General features: G+C 40.0%; 1 protein-coding gene across 6 annotated transcripts in view; it reads right to left on the reverse strand.

Annotated features, from left to right (window-relative positions):
• Nucleotides 1-3,937: 3,937 nt before the first annotated feature.
• The window catches only part of LOC148819335 (ras association domain-containing protein 8-like), a 55,785-nt gene continuing 38,410 nt past the window's right edge, over nt 3,938-21,312 (reverse strand). For 5 of the 6 annotated variants that reach the window (XM_088935127.1, XM_088935128.1, XM_088935126.1 and 2 more), the window contains 5 exons: nt 15,228-15,380; nt 12,995-13,854; nt 7,724-7,880; nt 7,001-7,108; nt 3,938-5,429 (listed from right to left, as the gene is read on the reverse strand). In XM_088935127.1, the coding sequence (XP_088791253.1) occupies nt 5,398-5,429; nt 7,001-7,108; nt 7,724-7,880; nt 12,995-13,854; nt 15,228-15,330 (1,260 nt within the window). In that variant the 5' untranslated portion in view covers nt 15,331-15,380 and the 3' untranslated portion in view covers nt 3,938-5,397. Of the gene's footprint in view, nt 5,430-6,819; nt 7,109-7,723; nt 7,881-12,994; nt 13,855-15,227; nt 15,381-21,312 lie in introns of those variants that run through there. The other variant, XM_088935130.1, reaches the window with a different exon arrangement.

Consider the following 21,312-nt stretch of genomic DNA (forward strand, 5'->3'; position numbering starts at 1 on the left):
CTGGGGCCCTGGGTTCAGTTCCTTAGGTGCTGTCTGTGTGGAGTTTGTATGTTCTCATCCTGTTAGGAGGAAACCCACATGGGTGTGACATTTCTCTCTGTAGTCCAAAGACTATGTTGGTGGGTTAACTGGCTTCTGGGAAAAGTGGCCCTAGGTGTGAGTGTGTCTGTGTCTATATGTTCTGCAATGGACTGGTGTCCTGTCCAGGATGTATTCAGCCTTGTGCCCATTGCTTGCTGGGATAGGCTCTGGCAACTCTGAATGGATGAAGGACAAGGGCTTATTCTCAACCAACAGTTCATTTTTTTATGACCTGTAGTAGTTAGCAATAGCGTGCTACATTTTCCATTAAATAATTTGCCAGATTTTATATATAGGCAGATGTTTTAGCTCACATTTTCTTGTTTCACCGAAAAAAGCACAGCTACCCCACCACTATTGAAACACTCTAATGGAACTGTAAAGCTATGTATTAGTTAATGCATTTTTAAGTTTTTTGTAATAGATTTAACAGCATTTTCCTGCCATTGTGGCTAAATGTCTCTACGTTGTTGTTCTTGGATTAAAGGACTCAATGAGAGCCCAGAGGAAGCATCAGCCATGAGTGCCTGTAAACTGAGGTCAAAGCACAGTGTAAGGAGGGGAGGATAGAGCCATGATGCACCTAGCTCAGTCCAGGCTCCATGTGACAGAGTGTGGCAATAGAAACATCAGGAAGGCTTTTATGAGAGGAGGGCATATGGCCCACCCAGCCCTTTCTGAGGTTAGTAGTTAATTGATCTCAGGGTTTCATCGATCTGTTTCTTGAAATAAACCAGGGTGTCTGCTTCAACAATGTGGCAGGATAGCTCATTCTGTACTCCTGTAAGGTTCTCCCACTAAAAGCAGGCCCTCTGCATGCTTCCACATTAAACAAGAGTATAACAGCAGCAATTCAGTCGCTGCGCCACAGTCTCTGTGATGAAGGATATTACCCTGGTTAATGCTCAGGTTTATCCCAGAGGTGTGCAGGCCGTGCCATGTGAGGCTCGGGAGACTGCTGTTCCAGCGCTGCAGCAGCTGTGAGGGGTCTTTAGGCTCATGTTACGCACGGTGTGGTGGACGAGCATGAAAAGCAAGTGTCATGCGATCCACTGCTGGCACATTTTTGCTAGCTGTTGGTCCCGGCCATGTTCTTTTCAACAGACCAGAGAAGTACTGTTACAACAATCACCATTGCAATATTTAAAACATTTCTAGTTAACTAACGAGAACATCATTCTGCATTCAGAGACATTGGTGAGTCGGGGCTGTGAGTGGCATAAAAGGAGTTTTGATTCCTCCTTAAAGGAGCTTTGCTATAACCGCCCAACCTTGATCCTGTAGAACTGTGGGCTCTTCCGGTTTCTGTGGGCGAACAAACTCGATTAGTTCAGTGTGATTGATCACAATTATCGTTTGCTCCAGGCATTTGAAGATTTACAGAGGAGCTTCCCAACTCGCACTGAGTCTCGCTTCCCTGCAGGGGCCATCAGGCAGGAGCTCTGCATCACATCGTGGGTAACTGGGGCAGTAGCCTGAACTGTTGCTGGGGCTGTGGACCGGAGGGTTTTGAAGGGTTAAAAATTCTTTATATAGCATGTTCAGAAAAACACTAGCGGCAACATTAAAGTATCTGCTACCGATAAGACTAGGGGCCTGCAGACACAAATAATGCTTGTTTTAAGAATCCCAAATTTTGTATAGAAGGCCAATTATAACTACCTGCTTGTAGAAAACATTGATACAGTTCAATTAAGTAGATATCTCCTGATTAAAGCAGAGGTTTGCTTAACCAATAGAAATTGTTTGAAGTTTTCTTATTTTTTAAACTTAAATTGTATTTCTTATCATGTAAGTGTATAAAAGGTCAGCTGTAACTTTCCTTGTGGGAATCATCTCCCTAATTGCAGGGAAAGTGCTTCTCCTCAGCTGAATAGACTATAAACTCCACTTCTGCTCAACAAAATGGTGTCGAGTGCATTTTTAATCTACAGTTTGCTAATACTGGAGCTGTAAGTGATAACTCTGCTGGTGCCTTTGTCAATGAGAATAAATCCTGAATGGATGCATCTGGTTGAAAAAAACTTTTTTTTAATAAAAATACCTTGAGGTGAACAGGACATTTGGGTGATTTTCTGCATTTAAAGTTTTATATGTCCTTCAGAATCCTGTCCTGGGACGGGCTGGGGACAAACTCCACAATGGATCTCCTTTGTCATTAAGTATAGTGCACTATAAATTGAATGGATTCATTAAACAATTACCTCAACGTATTATTTTTTTATTACATCTCTGTATCTGTATCTGGAAAGTTTATACTTTACAACTTTCTTGTAAGCTCCTTTCTCATAAGCAGGAGCTGATGCAAAACTAAGGACTCAAAATTGGACCTTATTCGCCTTGTGGGCATGTATTGTCCACTCTATAGTAGATTAAGTAGAATATCCACAGGGCATATTAACCCTGGCATGACTCCAGGACTTTGTTAGATATGGATTCAGGGACACACACAAACCCTGCAGTTCTGTGACTTTCCAGGATCAGGCTGGTCACCTCCCCAGTAGAGCTCTGTAGAGCTGCTGGACTTTTGTTGTTTATTTTGGAGTCAGCTTTTTTTCTCCTTATGACTGATGCCTTGGAATATTGTGACCCCAATCCAAATGAAAACCTAAATTTAGAAAACTACGCATTGCTTTGTCCTAGTCACTCATTTGTAACACTGGTAACCCTTAATCTTCCCAAAAATACAAAAAAATTGATACAGACCAGCTTGAGTTTTCCACACAACATTGGAGAACATCACTCATATGGTCTGAGTACTAAGGGATTGCTGAAAAACTCGACAACGAACTTAGGGAACTGCATTTCCAAATCTGGGAAGTATACTAGTTTTGTTGGCACATCTTTTCTTGTCACTTCTTTTTATATAAAAATGTGTGGAATTGCCCAGATGTTTCCCGATTAGCTTTAAGGAACCTCTTTTGATATGTACTGTATGTGCAAAACCTTTGTACCATCAGAAAAAAATGGGTAAGAATTTAAACATGCATTTTGATCCAAAGATATTTGTGCATCTGCATTCTTCTAGTCTCTGTAATTGCTTTTTATTAAGGGGCACAGGATAATCTTCCATATTTTGTTGGTGTTTTAACTGTGAGGGAGGTGTGGTTGAGACAGCTATTGACGTACAATACCATTAACTCAACACTTTATCTCATTCATCATAGAAAGAGGCGTGTAAAAGCAACTCCATTAAGTTGTCATAGAATTAGTGACATGGATTTAAAGCTTATAGAATTGTGTATTAAGACTTTCCATGTCTGCAAAGCCATAATCCCATTTCTGTCCTTTTACATCTCTTGTAATGCAAAGGCACAATCTCAGGAGACTCCAAAGACACTTTAAATTCTTATCCTTGCAAAGTTCCTATGCAATATCCTATGATATTAAGCGAATTAGACTACTGTATGTGAATAAACATCTTTGGTAAATTTGGTTTAATAAATTGTGTATACAAATTACTGTAGCTTTATTGTACCTATCTGAATTGTAGTTTCTGCAGCCAGTGCACTTCACTCTGGATGAGGCCATCTAAATAAACCCTAACTCGTTGGGCTAATAGAGACTGATCATTATGTTTGGGGTCTCTACATTTGATCTACAGATCAGATGTTTGATTACATTCTGGGCAAGTTTATCACCTTTCTGACCTGTACAGTGCTGTGAAAATATTTTGTTTATGGATACACTAATCATCTAGATATATCCACCCTAAATGCTTACAGGTAGTCGTCGTCTCGCTTCCGCTGGGATTATGGCTGTATGCTCTGTTTTTGTCTGCTTTTAAATACAGTAAGTCAACAGCCAGGCAAAATCAATATAGAGATTTGCAGGAAGTAGTACTGTGGGGAAACTGAGATGTTTATCATTTTATTTACAATGCAAATGTCCATTCTGTGAAGAATACATACTGTTGAACTGTGAAGATATTTATCGGTTTTAATCTGTTGTCTCAGGAGGGGTGGTGGAAGTAGTATATAGCTGCCTGCATGAGGACCGCACTATCATTATCCAGTAATTATCTCCTTTTCTTTTGAACTGATGTGACAGTTTTCATCTCTTCTCAAAAGGACCTTTACACTGTATCTTTGAACCGGAACATGATGTAAACAGACTGAGTATCACATTTAAGTGATTTTTAAATAGAACCTTGCTGAGGGATTAATCCTGATCTTTGAGGGAAGCACAGGGTGTGGATTTGTTTAGCCTAGATAAGCTATTTACAGCTCAGAAAGGACACAGTTTACCTCCTGTTCAAAGGGAGAGTCTGAAAGTGACAATAGTAGTGCAGCCCATTGCTGGTTTCTTCTCTTGTATTTCTCTCTCCCACACAACAAAAACTCAAAGCTCAACATTTCATTTTCCTTTGGTATCAGCGCTCCCTTCATAGGGTTGTTCAAAATTGCCTGTTTTTTCATTCCTGTGTCTTATGTTCTGATAGATCTCCAACTACCTTTAAATTTTATAGGTTAAACACGTTTTCAGCAGCTGTGCCTAAAGAGGTCAGATGCTAAAATCTCTTCCCATGTGCAGTAGTCAGTAAAAGTGATCAGTTTTAGTGTGATGGGTAATTCAGGGAACAAGTGTACTAAGAAAATGGGAAATTTCATATACAGTATGTGAATGTACTGTTTTAAAACCTGGAAGCCTATGATACAGGAAAGGCAACCAAAGCAGGATCTAATTTCTTAATTCTTTTGTCTTATTCTGTATCTACCAAATCATCTGTTCAGCCCCACTATGGCACCTCACATGGTCCTACATCTTGTTGAGATAAAGCCCCTTCCGCATCTCCTATCAGCTCAAACTCCGTTTCTTTTGTACATCTGTTTTCTTCTTGTACATTATGGAGAGGTTGACACTAGTCAGCGAAAATAATTAAAAAGCTAGTTATCTCATCACTTAAGTTGAAGAGAAACATCTTAACAATTCCTAGTTTCACTTCAAACTGCTCCTGTTTCTGTCTTACTGTTTGAGCAGCAGGATTGCATTGGCATTACAGAAGAGGTGAGTGCTGGAGCCAGAGGCAAACATTACACACAGAAGGTGTTTGGCATGGATGTTTTCTCAGAAAGGTTTAGGCATACGCTAAACATACCTAGATAATCAAGCACTTTTAAAACACTTCTTCCAGTAAATCAAAAACAAGGGAGATGGAAGATCTAAAACACATAAGCAATTTGTAATAAGTTTATATACACAAAGTAATAATTCACAGAAATAAATCAATTTTACAAAGAAAATGACAATAATAAGGTTAAATATATTGTGATATAAAGTGAACAGTGAACATTTCCTCCGTGTGCTGGCCCTGTTTTATCTCCACGAAGTCTCTCTGGATGATAGGACTGCAAGACATACAAAAATAATCTAAGTGACCCTAAGCGCTTTTCTTTTAAGGTAACAGGCTGGAGAAATAAGAGATGACATGCGTCTCAGTTGCAAGCGAAGAGGACAGCTGCCCCAAAAAAATCAATCCCTTCGTCTGCATGTCTGAACTGCCCTTGGTCCCGAGCTGGAGAGATCCATATTGCACAGCATCCAGTAAAGACAGTAGGAAACCCCACCCTTGAGCTGTCAGACCCAGGCAAGAGCTACATCTGAGTGAGAGGGCGCAGAGCTTCTACACTCATTTATCTTCATGCACCAGTGGAAAATAAGAAACTACAGCTACCCATGTATGTGTAGTAAACATCAATTTTAACTACTGTACTTTCACTACATACCTGTCTTTTAAAACACTTTGTTTACAGATTCAATATAAGCTTGAACCTTATGATAATTTGCACATATAGAAGAAGTGTTTGTATGCATTGTGTGAGTTTTGACATCAGTAAAAACTAGGTCAGCTTTCTTGATCTGTTTGATATGCCTGCTGTCATGTAGACTGACAGAAGGAATCTCAGTATATATTTCTACTAATCGTAGGAGGAGCCTGGAAATCAAACAGTAACTGGGACAAAAATGGTCAGAGAATCGGACAAAGCCACTAAATTACATTATGTTTTCAATGGTAAGCATATACTGTACAACTGCTTTTGCTAAATACTACTGGGATCTGCAAGCCTCTCTGAATGTGAGAATTCCAAGCTACTGTTTCTGAAATGGACTGACAGCTCAAGTTAGAATGTATTCAGGCAGCTAAGCACCTGGTTCCAGTCATAAATTAAACATACAATCCACATTTGCAGAGCAGTGACTTCAGACTACTAGATCAGCAGGCTAGACCATACAAGTCATGTTCTTTCAGGATACAACACTGGGATTCATTTTGGAAAGGGTGCAAAGAATATGGAATCATCCTGAGAAGCCTAAAAAATAGGAGCAATAAAGCACAGATCAAGCAAATCTTTGTATGTTTTGCCAAATGTGCAAACATCAAATCTTACTGAAAGAATTTCTCACAGCTGCAAATTAAAGCTTAATATTTGGCACGTTTTTCAAAACAGATTGTCCATGGATATACAGATGAATATGCAACAGAAAGAAGCACAAAGCATCCTCTCTGGGTTTTCATCTTTAAAAAGATGTTTAAGTTTCTTTTCAGTATATACATTCTTTGGCAGAAAGAGCCACAAAGGTTCTTTAATTTAAAATTAATTATTACTTTTTGAGGGAACAAAGCACTGTTAGTTTATCTCAAATGGAAATTCCCACTCTGCATTATTACGTTCTAGATTAATCGAGCATGAAAAAATTCTGCCCCTGTGAAGTGGGGGCAGCTCTGCTGGAATAGTTAGAAGCCATTACAAGAGCCCCAAAGAGAAGCTGAGAAGGAGAGGCAGGGAGAGAGGGAGGGAGAGCAGCTGGGAAGCAGAGGCTCCATCATGCAGGCAGTAACTGGCGCCTCGGGCCCTGGCCTCCCAGCCCAGGCATGTTGCAAGCTCAGGCACTGGGGCACTCGCTCACACATACACACCCTCGGGGTTCAGGCTGGCCACAAGTGGGTTCTGCAGGTTTCGGGGGTTCCCCAGGAACTGCTTTGCTGTGGGCCGAGGGGGAGACTCCAAGCTGGAGAGCGAAGAGCCTGTGAAAGAATGGCATTATCAGCATTCGAGGGGGAAAAAAACCTAACCTTTTAAAAATATGTGCATGGTAGACATTAAAAAAGACATTAGCATGAACTCAGGAAAGCGTATATACAACTTCCCCCTCCACTGAACAAACGCTCCGCCTGTGTTCCCTCCTCCCAGACACAGAACACAAACAGTCCACACCCTGCAGCACTTTTATAAAAACACAACACCTCCACAGGTGAAGCATTTAAAAACCAAAAAGCCCCTACAGAAAGCCTGCAAACAATTAAAAAGTAAATCAGATGGACAGACTGAGAAATTGTCCTCTTGCACCGCTCCACAAGAGGGATCTCACCTGATCCAAAATGCACGGCTGCACACATGGTTATTAGGCTTAAGATAAAGAGTGATAATACTTATATCAATTATTATTTTGCTGCAACACCTGAACTACCATTTGATGGTGTGTTTCTGCTGAGATTCGGCCCTGTGCAATCTGTCTATCAAATGAAGTTTTATGTCTATAAGTGTGCTAGCCCGAACCCTGAGGCAGACAGTGCGGCAGTGTCTAGCAGGGCCTCGTGGGAAGGCAGTGGTGGCGCAGGGCCACACAGCTAGCAGAGTACCTGTGCTGGCGAGGCCATCAGGCTGGGTGTGAGGCGGTGGGGCTTGGTGCTCTCCGCGGGGCGGTGGGGCGCCTGGAGCGCCAGTCTGCTGGATGAACTGCTGCAGGTTGCACTGCCTCAGCTCCTTGTTCAGCTCGTCCAGCTCCTCGTTCTTCGCCTGGAGAAGAGAACAGTGAGCAGGGCTTGGCAGCTCCACCGGGGAGGGGGTTGTGCAAACAGCCGGGGGGGTGGGGGGGGGGGCAGATGTGACAGGACAGTTGGGCTATTAAGATAAGTTAAGCACAACTGCTCACACAGGCAGATTCCTCCTGACTGACCCTTCTGTCCTCTTGATTATCCCGCCTCACCTTATGTAAGCAGCCTAAAAATGCCCAGCGAAAGAACAGAATCTCAAGTCACTAGAAATAATCTTTCCAGCATTTCCTGATTCACCCACTTTTTACACAGAAGTCAAAACCAAACACCCAGTGGACAATATAACAAGGTTGGGCTGAGAAGCAAAAACAATGATACAGCAAAGGCAGTGCTGCCACCTTGCCAGATCTCCGAAGCAAAGCAAGGTGGTCAGTACTGGGGTTGACAGTCCCAGAAAACCCCCAGGTTGCTGCTGGTGTGGGTGACAAGAGGTGGCGCTTTTCTCTCTTGATCTTTTGGTCTCTGGACCAAAACAGCACCCAGCATAGCAACAGGGGACAATGTGATCTCCACATTGCTCCACCCTTTGGATGAGACATGAAACCAAGGTCCTGAAGACTTGATCTTTAAAGTTATTGTAATGGTTCCTATGCTACCGTTCATAAGAGCAGGGATATTAATTTTTATCCTAATTGAACAGGGGAAGTAAATTCTCACTTCTGCTGGTGCTTAACAGCTGCTGTGCATCACCCAGGTATATGTTGCATTGCAGGGGTTGAAATGGCTCCCCTCCTACATGTGAAGCTCGATGAGATGCTTTGAGATGTAGAGAGTGCTATAAAAATGTGAGCAAATATTCCCATTCTGAACCAGGGCATGAAATGCATAGAAGTGGGCCAGGAGCACTTCTCCCTGGGCTGGACTGCTGGGACACTACTAGACTTGATTGCAACAGCCTTTACGGGACAGATAAGAAAGGCCAGCAGTGTATTTTGCCCACATCAGTGCCTCATTCAGTTAGCACACACGTTTGGACATATCTGACCAGATGTTCTCTAAAGCTCCGGGCTTCTCAGAACAGAAGGGACACTGTAATGTTAGCAAGAAAAAAAGACACACTGAAGAAGGCTCCCAGAGGCTGTGCTCTCAGACTGTGGTTTGGATGATTAACACAATGATACTTGACCAGACAAGTTCTCTCTTTGCACCCTCAAAAAGTATTCTCTGAAGGGGTACATTTTATAACCTTCTCCCTGGGACACTATTGTTTGTAGTCACATAAACCCTACATTTATACAAAACTTTACAGCAACAAATCAAGACCAGCATCAAAACATCTTGTAAACGGGGGAAAACAACATCCAAAGAGTGAAGGCAGAAGTAAAGCGAAACACATTGGATTTGTTTCATTTGCACTTTTATGCTGAAAGTCCATTTGTTTTATCTAGAAAAGTGGGCCATGCTTCAAGAAAAAGGACTGAAAGAAAGATCCTTGCTTTGTAGACTTAATTATTTTTTGAGGAATAATATATCTCTTTAAAAATAAATTAGGAAGTATGAATCCTCTTTCATGGCTATTCTGCATGCCATACAAGTTAAGGCTGACAATGAACATCCAACCCCTTCATCCAATTCAGGCTCGCAGGGAGCTGGAGCTTATTCCAGCAAGCAACAGGCGCAAGGCTAGGTAAAGTCCATTTGGATGTGATGCCAGTCCACTGCAAGGCAGATACACAGCACAAACAAATACACTCACACTAGAGCAAATTTTTCCATGAGCCAATTACCTTTTCAGTATGTCTGTGGACTGTGGGAAGAAAACTCACGCGGACACAGTGAGAACATATAAACGCCATGCAGGAATTGAACAGAAGGCCCCATCACTACAAGGCAGCAATGCTGCATCACTGACTTTAACATGAAAAATATCTGTGAGCTCATGGCCTTTCATGGCAAAAGGGATACTTTTGATTTGTGTATTCAACCTTGATAGGAGTGAAGTACGAGCATCCAAGTCATTTCGTTTTTCAATACGAAAATGTACAGTATGAGCTGCGGGATGAGCTGAGGATGGTCAGTGCAACTGTAACGTCATAACAAGAAACTGAAGTAAATCTTTAAATTTATCAGGCACAAAGTATTTTAAAAATAAATACTTACAGTTATGTAAATATTTATAAACATTAATAACCATATTTATTAAATATTATAAATATTTATAAGATTTAATAAATATGGTTATTAATGTTCTCCACACACCAAGCACAAAAAATTTGCTTAATCATTTCAGAGTTTTTAATATGAGTATTCATGTTAAAAAGTGGAACTCCATGCTTTTAATTTCTTTAAAGTTATTTCTTATACACATTTTAGCTTTTAGCTCATACAGTTATATTCTGAGACAGTATGAATGTTATTCAGAGGAGGTGGAGATGATGAAGTCATCTGTTTAAAGTACAGTACTATGCTGTAAAAGCGTCATCTGCTTATGCACAGTGATCAATAATGAATGTGGTATCTGTCACCAAGTCAATAAACCATGGCACGCCTTCTCCGGATTCACATGACACCACTCTATTCCAGACCTTTCAGGATGTGTCTTCTAGCCCTGTAAAAGGAGCGGGGAAGACCTTCACTTAGAATGAAACACTTTCCCACCTCTGCCTGATATGTACAGTAAATACAGCCTTCCTGGTTTACACACTGTGAAAAACAGTGCACAGGAAACAAGCTGACTGGACAAAATGAGGGATCATTTTAATAAATATTTTAAATATTTTTTTAATTTAATCTGGCAAAGTAAACAATGGTAGTACCTAGTTAATTCACACAATGTAACATTCAATTTTGTTGCTGTTGGTATTAATCATGATACCAAATGTAATCATTATTATCACAAAATCAAGTTATAAGGAAGTGATTTCAGGTTTGTTAGCATTTAGCTTAGTCTTTCCCTGTCTTTAAAGCAAAGTAGCTTTTCTGCATTCCAAGAAAACTCAATTCAAGGAGCAATTCACATTTAATCCACAGAGAGGCAGCCCTGTCTACACAATCTCAAGAGTGCCGGTCTGTAATTAATGGCCAAAGCACGAAGCAAAAAGCAAAAAAAACTTTCTAAGCATGTGTTCAAGACATAAAATACAGGATGTTAAGAATGGATTTTGTTTTCACTTTTGTTAAAAACCCTAAACTATACAAAACTTTTCTGATGATACCAAAAGCAAAAACAATTGTCCTGTACAGGACAATGAGAGCATGGATTCAATCCCAATGTGGAAATGACTATTTGTATTGTTTGAATATCCTGTTGTAGTGCAATTTTCTTGTAGTAGCACAATGTGTTAAACATTTACTGAAAGTAATGTTACTCTGCAAACATCTATTACTTAATGAAATGACATTGATTCATTATTCCTGGGCAATGAAACCAGCTTTGTCTCTTAGTATGGCCAGTTCTCTACACAGAAACAGACCCCTGAAGAAGCCATAGCAAAACATTTTCATCTATTTGTTCACATACATAAACAGTTCAAAATGCCCATGTATTTTCTAGAATCAAAAACTGCATCTTGAGAAGAAACATTTCAAAGAGGTCGGGGAACAAAAAGATAGAAATTTTAACTTTAGGATCATAAATACTCTGAGAGGCTCTCCACTGAGGACTGGCCTTGAATGCCAGACATGGAAAGGACAAGAATGCACATCAGAACAGAAAAACGTGTCTTTTTTCTTGCGTCTGAGGGAACATCACTGACGCTCCAGTTATAAACAGTCATGGAAAGTTTATATAATAACAATTTCAAGCTCTGTTATGATAAAACGGGAGATAATACTTCACTTTGGTAACACAGTGTTAAGACATGATACAATGAGCACTGATCTGCTTTGGCTGAAAGAGCTAAGGACCTTGTGATACCACGTAATTATTAGAAGGTTCAAGGGAAACCTACAACTCCCATAATTCAATTTATTTTGTTGTGTCAACAAACCATGTGTTTGGAAAAATGTGTTTACTCAGCAACATGCTTCAAGTAACTGCCCTCTCCATAAACCCCAGTGAGTTTACATAATATACAGTGCACTGTGGAACAAAAAGTACAAAGCCGATTTGATGTGTTACGGTGTGTATCAGTGCTCTAAGAGATGTGCACACAAGTCATTCTGCGAAAGTAAGAACAAAGCCATATTTTAGTCACCCAACCTTGATATGCTATATATTCTAAATCACTATTTCTCTAACCTGCCTATTTGTACACTATATACATCAGGTTACTTTTTGTAGGTTTGTATGGTTCATAATCCTGTATGACTGACATTAAACAAAACTTTACAGTATGTTCTATAATCTCAATACTACAGGAGTATCACAGTTCACAGAAACTTTACTGAAGATTACTATAGTACTGTATATATGCTGTCTATACTACTCTAGTGTTATATGTATGATATTACATATATATAGACAGCAAATATGTACTACTAAATATACTGTAGTATAATACTGCACTAAAGTTGATTTATATAGTAATTAACCTGTCTGGAGTGACTTGTGACACACCTTGGCATTAACTGAGATCCTGAAATACATGTATAAACCAAGCAATGACTGCAACAAATCTATTCACTCATCTACCAAATATTTCAATTTCCTAAATCCAGTTTAAACCATGGCAATTTAGTACTGTAAACAGAAAATGTGTGACACAAGGATAATGTCCTGATTTAAAAGTTCGACGAAGTTCTTGATCAACTGAGACAGTTTTCCATCCCTAAACCCACGAAGATCAATACTGCAACGTTTCAAAAGGGAAAACATTTCATGTTAACAGACATAAGAGTCAATATAATAAAGCACTTGACATTTTATACCACTAAATCACCCTGTTCAGACTTTTAGGGGTTATAGAGAAACATGTCGGTTTCATTTTAAATGTTACAACAATAAACATTTTTATTTTTAATGTATATGATAATTGATTTCTCAGATTTTTAAACCATATTTCAGAAGCGGAAAAGTTTATTTTCTCTAACTTGTCCTTGACTGGGAGCAAACAGCCCCACCTTCCAGAGAGGTAGCATCTGTTGAGACCCAAGAGTTCACTTCACCTGAATGCCCCTTCTGGTTTCCCTGCTTACCTGCAGGATGGCCTCGGTTTTGACCAAGGCTCTCTCGGTCTCGCTCAGGGAGGCCTCCAGCTCCACGTTTTGCTTGTACTGGCTGTGAATCTCAGCCTTCACGAGGGAAATTGTCTCCTCTGGGCTGGCGGACTTGCCTTTCCTAGTCCTGCCCATCCTCTCCTGCGAGATCTCCTGCTCTAGGGCCCTGGACTTGGTGGTGAAGTCCTGGAGCTTGAGCCCGCAGTCCTCCAGCATCCTATGCAGGTCTGCCATCTGCCTCTGCATGTCCTGCTCCCTCTCCTGCTCCAGTTGCAGCTCGTTCTCCCAGAACTCCTCGTGGGCCAGCTCCGCCCCATTGCGCCGCACAGTCTGCTCCATCAGCAGGAGCTCGTCCTCCAGCTTGCAGCCGGGGGGAGGCTGCTCCCACGACTGGATCTCTGACTCCAGAGAGTCCAGCTGGGATTCCAGGGCCTGGAGTCTCTCTTGCTGGAGTAGCACCTGCCTGAAGACATCTTCCTTCGACGCGACAGGGGCCACTTGCTCTTGTGAGTCCTTTAGGCTGTGTTTGTACTGCTTCAATCTCGTTCGTGGGGAACTAGGGCCTGTGGGGCCCAAGTTGAAGGTCAAGGACTTTTTGGGTTCCTTGCGTTTTGGGGGCTCTGGCTCAGCCGGCCTGGGCAAAGGGAAGCTGTCCCTGGCAAGAGTCTGCTCAGTATGCTGACCGTCGCTGGCGCTGGGGCCCGTCCTGCGCAGAATAAACTGCACATCCGCGCTGTGTTGTCCTAACTTGGCTAGAGACTCCAACGGTCTTTCATTGGCCAGCAGCTGCCTCTCAGTGTCTCGCAGTTTCAGAATCAGTACATAGCGGCCTGTCTTCCCTGGAAAAAAATCACAGAAACAGTTACATTAACTCGGAGACAACATCTGGGTCCTCAGCCACTTACATTACAATCTTAGTACATGTCTAACTGGTCAAGATTACTGTAGAAAATTAGCCCCCTTCCTGATGATACCAAGCTTGTAGGAATGATCAACATTCAGGACATAATGCACTAAAGAAATATTTGACTGTGATTCGGAAATGGTCAGATACTGTAAGTGGAAAATGAAATTCAATGGTATTAAATTTAAAGTTTTGTATATACACTGGACAGAGCTGAATTAGAAACCATTGAGAAAAGAACAGAGGGTTGAAGCAGCTTCATCACTCTCTTCTAAGCAATTAAAGAGGAATCATAAGAGGCAATTATACTTAGTACATAGCGAAGAGTATAGACTTCAGGCCAAGAGAATTTATTATGTAAGTGTACAAAGCAATTGTATTACTTCTGAACTATTGCAAACAGTTCTAGTCTCCACTTTACAAAAGGGATCAAGATGTATTAGAGTAAGTCCAGAGAAGAGCAATAAGACTCATCCCAGGACTTAAGAAGATGCCTTACGAGGACGGAAGGTGATTAAAAGCCAATTTTGCATTAATATTACAAAGCACTTTTTTTATACAAGGAGCTATTAAATGCTTGGAATGCATTTCCAGGACACATGTTGGAGACGCTGTGAATGTTCAAGTCTAGTCTTGATACTGTGATAGATTTGCTAGTAGAAGAAAATGAGCATTGATGTGCTAAATAGTCTGTTATTGTCATTTACTTTTTATGTTCTTATTTGAAGATTTATAGATTTGGAGCTTTTAACTAACTTTGGCAATGACATCAAGTATTGTATCTAAAACTATTCCATTATTGCTAGAGGGGAAAACATTTTTTAAAAGCCAAGATCTCCAGATTATACATTAAGTCTACAAGGAATTAAAGTAGATTTCATGTAGTGAAACTGAGTGGCACAGTGGTGCAGTTTTCAGTATTGCTGCCTTGCAGAGATGGAACCCTGGGTTGAGCTCTAAACCTAGGGTGCTATCTGTGTGGGGTATGTTCTCCTCCTGTTTGCATGAGGTTTCTCTGGGTGCTCTGGTTTCTGGCTTCTGGGAAAACTGGTTCATGTGCACATGAACCTGCCTTCATGAAGTCGCGTCATGCAGCATTACTAAAGCAGACCGGTACAGCCCCAGAAGGCTGAGATGTGGAAAGCAATCAGACATCTCCAACACTGTTTGTTGTAGCAACGGTTTCATTTTTCCCCAACATATAGACAGATAATACTTTATTAATCCTGTAGGGAAATTGATGTGAACAGCAGCAGTATTTAAATATTGAGCATCCCCTAAACCCTCAAAAGAAGAGGTGAATCTTACCGATTGCCTGGGCCAATGCTATCACCACCTCCTGGCATGACGTCTCCTCCGACAGGCCGCACACCACTCGTGCCACTCCGTCTACCCACACCTTCAGCTCCATGTGCTCAGCAAAACCTCGCTGGATCACCGCGGCATGGCACAGTCACTGTTCTGCAACACGAGAGGACAGCCGGGCATTTCTCTCCTGTTCCCCATTTCTCACAGGAGAGGAGCGAGACAATGAGGGTTTCCTCACAGTAATTCAAGTGAACAACATGTGCTCGAGGGAGGAGCCCTGAGATTCCCTCAGGTACAACCTGCTCTGCCAAAACCACACTACTTAAGGTTAATTCGTCTTCAAGTTTTCAGACTAACACTTCGATTTCCTGACAAGCTCAAAAGAGAACTTTTCAAAGAAGCTATAAATATATACCGTAACTAATATATATATATAGAGCTATATATATGATCAATATGATCATAATTTCTTTTGCAGACATCACTTCATAAAAACAAAGAATATTTGCAAGAGTTGTTGGAATCTAAAACTTCATTATGATGAATAAACTCAAGAGACTGGTCTTTGAAGAGCAGGAGACAGGTCCCAGAACTACACAAGTTACACAACTACACAAGTTAATTAACAAGTCCTAATTCAGAACCACAAATACTCATTGCCATGTTTCAACTAAGAAATGATATGGTTTCCCTGTTACACACAATGTGAGTCCTTAGTTTTAAGATATTTCTGAAAAAATGGATGGGGAACATCTATAAGATTTAGAGGAGATTAACCACAGAGAAATACTAGACATTACCTGTTCATGAGTATATAAGAGATGCAGTATAATTACATAAAGAAAGCAAGCCAGGATAAGGCACAAGTACAGTATATGCATTGTTGAATGATGAGGTGAAAGCAGGCAAAATGCTCCCTTGCCTTTAGCTGCAACTGACAATAGCACTACACCACATAAAAAACATAATTACAGAAGCTGCATATTAAAGACTTAAAATATAAAAGCCAAAATCGCTTGCCTGTGGAATATGGGATCTTAAAAGGCAGAAGTGTGGAGCTTTGATCCTGCTGTATCACTGTCATCATCCAGGAAAAGGAGATTTATTCAGGTCATCCAAGTACCTGGATTTCAATATCACTGGCCACAGATCTCGACTTAACAGAGTTTTATATGTTCATTGCTAGTATAATACTGCTCTAATTTTGACCAACTTCTTTATGTATATGTGTATATGTGCTCCTGGCCTCCACATGCACATACAGTACAGACTTGGCTCCACAGCCGAAACGTTGCATTTCCTTTTTTCTCTTTTCAGCATGGAATAAACCTTTACTTATTTCTTTGGAGAATGCATGTAGCCTGTTGTTTGCTTTCTTCCCTGGTGTTCAAGGTAACACAGTACTTTATACCCTAAAGGGACGAATGGTGGGAGTCTCCATCTCCATCGTGGGAGGTGACTCTACCGAAAAATACACTATCAATGAGGTCTCCTTAGAAGCTGGATGCAGACTTATAATTACTGGCATTGATAGATACCTTGTTTTTTATCTTTGTCGTAAATCTGTCACAAGAACACCCCCGAGCGATTCCACCAAAGACGAAAATAACTATTTGCATTTCTTTAATAACAGGTGGAGCAGCCAATGAACTATAAAACATATGCACTGCACCACACTTCTTGTCTTGCAAAGTGAACTTCTAGATTATGTTTCTCTCATCACCATACAGATGTCTAACACTCATGTTCAGACACCTGATTATTGAATTGGTTAACGCGGGTAACATTTAAACTCAAATCAAACATAGTATGCACTGTCTAAATGCAAGCATCTGTAGGAAAATTTGGAAATTTGGTGACTTACAGTACAAATAAAAATGTTCTTGCTGGGCACCAAAAACAATTACTGATAAACTTGATGGATGATAAATTAGAACAGTATCTTTGTTAATAACAGGCCAAAAAAACTGATTAATTTAGGAAATCTTTTCCTACATACAGTTCCATGAAAAAGTATTCTCCCACTTTCAGATGTTCTGAATTTATGCTTATTTTCCCCATTGAATGTGATCAAATTTCATGTGGGTCCTACTGACATAGAAAGTTGAATAGTGAACAAATAACATTGTACCAACATTGTTCACAGAGCTGTATCTCATAGGATTTGACTCCTCTTACCTTCCTCTCCCAGGCCTAATAATGGAAAAAACTCAATTCTGCAGCTTTGGGATTTTAGCAGACAGGACTACAGTTTAACAACAGTTTCAGCAATATGAAAAGGCTGCCCTGACACAACTCCTCCAACCTACCAAGGGCTAAGAATAATTAAAGTTGTGTTAACTTTATTTGAACTCAGCAAGTGCAGCTCTCTTTCCCAGTGGCTTAGCCCAGCCCCCTCTGATCAGGAACCTGGCCAGGCCTGCATGCCATGTCCCAGATACAAGCAGGACAGGCTGTAAATGGCCTGGCACTTCCTCCCAGTGTCTGCCAGACTTCGCCATCTGCCTCGGCACCTGAGCAGTTCAAGAATACTGAGAAAAGGTCAGCCCCTTTGAGTGTGGTCACACAGACTTGTAAAAGTAATTATCGTTAATGGCTGCATTTATGCCTTGGAAGCATAAAACTTAAAAAAAAACACATGCGACTGACAAGATCTTTTAGCCATCTGAACACACCCCTAACTTCAATCCTCATTAACTCCTCGTCTTAAAAGAGGAATTAATACATTTAAGGTGAAAACACTTTATGACAATATTTTAGTGATTTTTGTATATCGTCCCCATTTATAAAAACACTGCAAAATAAATTTTTTCCTATGTAATGAATCACTTCTAAGAATAAACAGGAAACGCATTTTGAGCATAAACTCTTATGTAATATGACTGGCTTGTCAAGACTTGCCCTTATTAAACTCACATTAATTTTTAGGCTTGGAAAAAAAATGTTATTAAGAAAGCGTCACGAAGTGTACTTCCATTGAAATCAATCCAAACCATCTTGCTTTATGAAAACCTAATTTCAAGTTTAGGTTTGTGGAAAAATCCAAATTCTACAGTGCACCATTGCCTTCAAATCACCTTTTATGAACTTTAGGATACCAATAGCTGTAGAAAAAAGGATACAGATCTCTTTGCAATATACAGAGTCTTGCCTTTAGAGTTAGCACAATGTTTGTTACTTATTTTGAATGTTTTCTCTAACCTGTAGCCTTCCAGGAAGTCAAGAAGTGGTTGAAAGTTCTCTGAATTTCAGTCATATGAAAGCCTCAAACTTTGGTGTTATGTCTTCACTCACGTTCCCTTAATTTATCGCAAGGATCCACTTGAAGCTCTGGTAAAATTCAGTTGTGAAAATAAGCAAAAACTAAAAAAACTGAAAGGGTGAAAATACTTGTTCATGGAACTGTAAGAGACAAGATGCATTAATTGGTGAATTTGTGATGATCTTGCAATGCATAATCATGCCAAAACTCACTCACAAGCAATCAAAAACCATGGAATGCTGCAAAGTAAAAAAAGCAGTAAATTAAAAATGATTAATGAATTCCAACTTTTCTAACTATGTGTGTACAGAAATGTTAAAACACTAACACTATATGACCTTTTCTGTGGTGCAATATTTAGTATCATACTAGAATTTCTATATATTTTATGGCTGAGCCTTTGAAATGAAAGTGGATGTATGGTTCAACACCCTTGTTTGGTCTTTGGTCACTCCAAAACACAGCACCTTGCTAGCATGACAGAAAATTGCCTGACAGGTGAGCATTCTTCCGGAGGTCACGTCTACAGTGAAGCTGTCTGGTAGGGCTCCTGCATGAGCTCTGTAAACTGTTTCATTCTGGAAATATATTCTGAACAATAAACCGAGATTGCAAAGCAAACAAAAAATTATGCACTTGGGGGGACAACTGCACTGGCATCATACACCAATGTACAATTTCCCAAAAGTTTAATCCAAATCCAAAAGTGGATAATGCTTTGTGTACAGCATACTAGCACATACTGAAACATAACAGGAGAAATGGCAAGTTTTGCATCTTTCTCTAGTGCCTTAAACAGCCAAAGACAGAGATATACCGACTTTGTCAACCACAAACTGCTCAGTAGACTGCTTTTTTAGCTGCACCTCAAGATGATCAGATTTATTCTAAAAGACAAGCTTGAAGAGTTTGAGAAGATAAGGGACTCTTTAATTTCATACCTCAAAAGTTACTACACTTGATCTTTGCCGAAGGTCTCGAAAGATAATACAATTGAAATGTACACAAAAGTTGTATTTAAGACAATAGGTAGCTGGGGGGGGGGGATCAGGCACGGTTGCTTCCAAGTGTTTACAGCCAATTCATGAACATGTTTCCTTATTTGTGTTTGATTAGCAACAGGTTAGGTAAAATACTACAGCTGCAATAAAGCAGGTGGATTAAAAGTAATCTAAATTGGGCTTCTTAAATGCTAATGAAGATGATTTCAGCTATCTCATTACAGAAAATGATAAAAGACACCACACTACTTTTAACAATGCAGAATAAATAGATATTGGAGTAAACTTTAATTAAGAAGAATTGACTGCATTCTCTTGCAGTTCTGCTAGCATGCACATTCTGCTTTTAAGTATTAATCTTCTTGCATTGGAAAAGATGTCTATTGGATTTTCCAAAAATGTCACTGGGCTATTCCTTTCAACTGAAAAATAACGCTTTTGTGCAAAAATAATCATATTTGCAAATCCCTGAGTATATGGGAAACCTTATAGTGATTTGAACATTTCTGTTCAATGAAAAATGATCCTCAAGTATGTGGAAACAGAAACTCTGTAAAAGGATTAAGCTTTGTCTAAATTTACAGTATCTCTCAGCATCCCAGAAACATGCATGAACAAAGAACAGTAAATGTATCAGGCGTGCTGTGTTTCAGTTTAGTTGCCTGTGTATCATCCGTTCATTTTCCCAAATGTTGGTAGTAATACATCATGGACTCTTTCTGCCAGCTCCTTGTGGGTAGCTGGACAAGAATATTGGAGGTTCCTACTGTTTCTTACCCTTGTAGCTATTTCTTTAAAATGAATACACTACAAATTTCTGTTCATGTATTATTCAACTTGCTTTAGCTTACAACATGGACTTTGAACAGCTCAACACAGACACTTTCTGAATTTGAACCAGACAGGAACTTTAAACTAAATAAACATTACCCTATCTTTTCACGAATATATTCAAAGAAGAACCAAGAGGGGAATTCCTGGAGGATGCATTCTGTAGCCTACATTGATAGAAAAATCACACATTTATCAGGCCAGAGAATTCAAACAATGCTCCTCCATATGAAAAATATCTTTCACCAGCACAGATAGCAGAACAGGTCAGGCTCCTGTGTCTCAGCAGATGGTTTATTTCCTCAACAATCCTCTGAGTGTTTTGTATGTGTGGTATTTACTGTTCTTCTTTAATAGTTAATCAAGCATAAACAGACCATAAAAAGTCTCATTTTTCAGAGAGCTCTTTCTTAAGTGCACTATTACTGCCCTAACTTGAAAATGAACACTTAAATGGTATTAAAAGATTTAAGTGGAGTAAATCTCACACAATACAGCACAGAAGAATGGCTTCCTGCAACATTGTTTATTCCTGACAGTTTCATACACTTAGAAAATACAGACTTTCAATACCTGGATCAGACAACTTCAATAGTGCTACATCAAAATACAGCAAAGAAATACTGTATAAAAATGAAAGAAAATTATAAACTCATTCCTTGGGCATCAATCTGCACATACTTTCATGTTTTTCAGCATAAAAATCCTTTTGTGCCTTTTTGCAAACTAATGGAAACTTGTTACTATCAAAATACATATTTTTTTAAGCATGTATTAAGGTTGTGGGTCTGTTCTAAATCCAGCCACTGGAGATAATTAAATTACAAACTAACACTTGGATTTTTGGTTTTCTGCAAACATTGGCCCTAGTGTGAATGTGTACTTGTTTGTGTCTGTCTGCCCTGTGCTAGACAAGCATCCCATCCAGGGGGTACACTGCTATGCGCCCACTGCTTGCCGAGACAGGCTCCAGCTCCCTCGCAACCCTGAA

This window comes from Atractosteus spatula, chromosome 16, assembly GCF_055471065.1.
Source record: "Atractosteus spatula isolate fAtrSpa1 chromosome 16, fAtrSpa1.hap1, whole genome shotgun sequence".
NCBI classification, from domain to species: Eukaryota; Metazoa; Chordata; class Actinopteri; order Semionotiformes; family Lepisosteidae; genus Atractosteus; species Atractosteus spatula.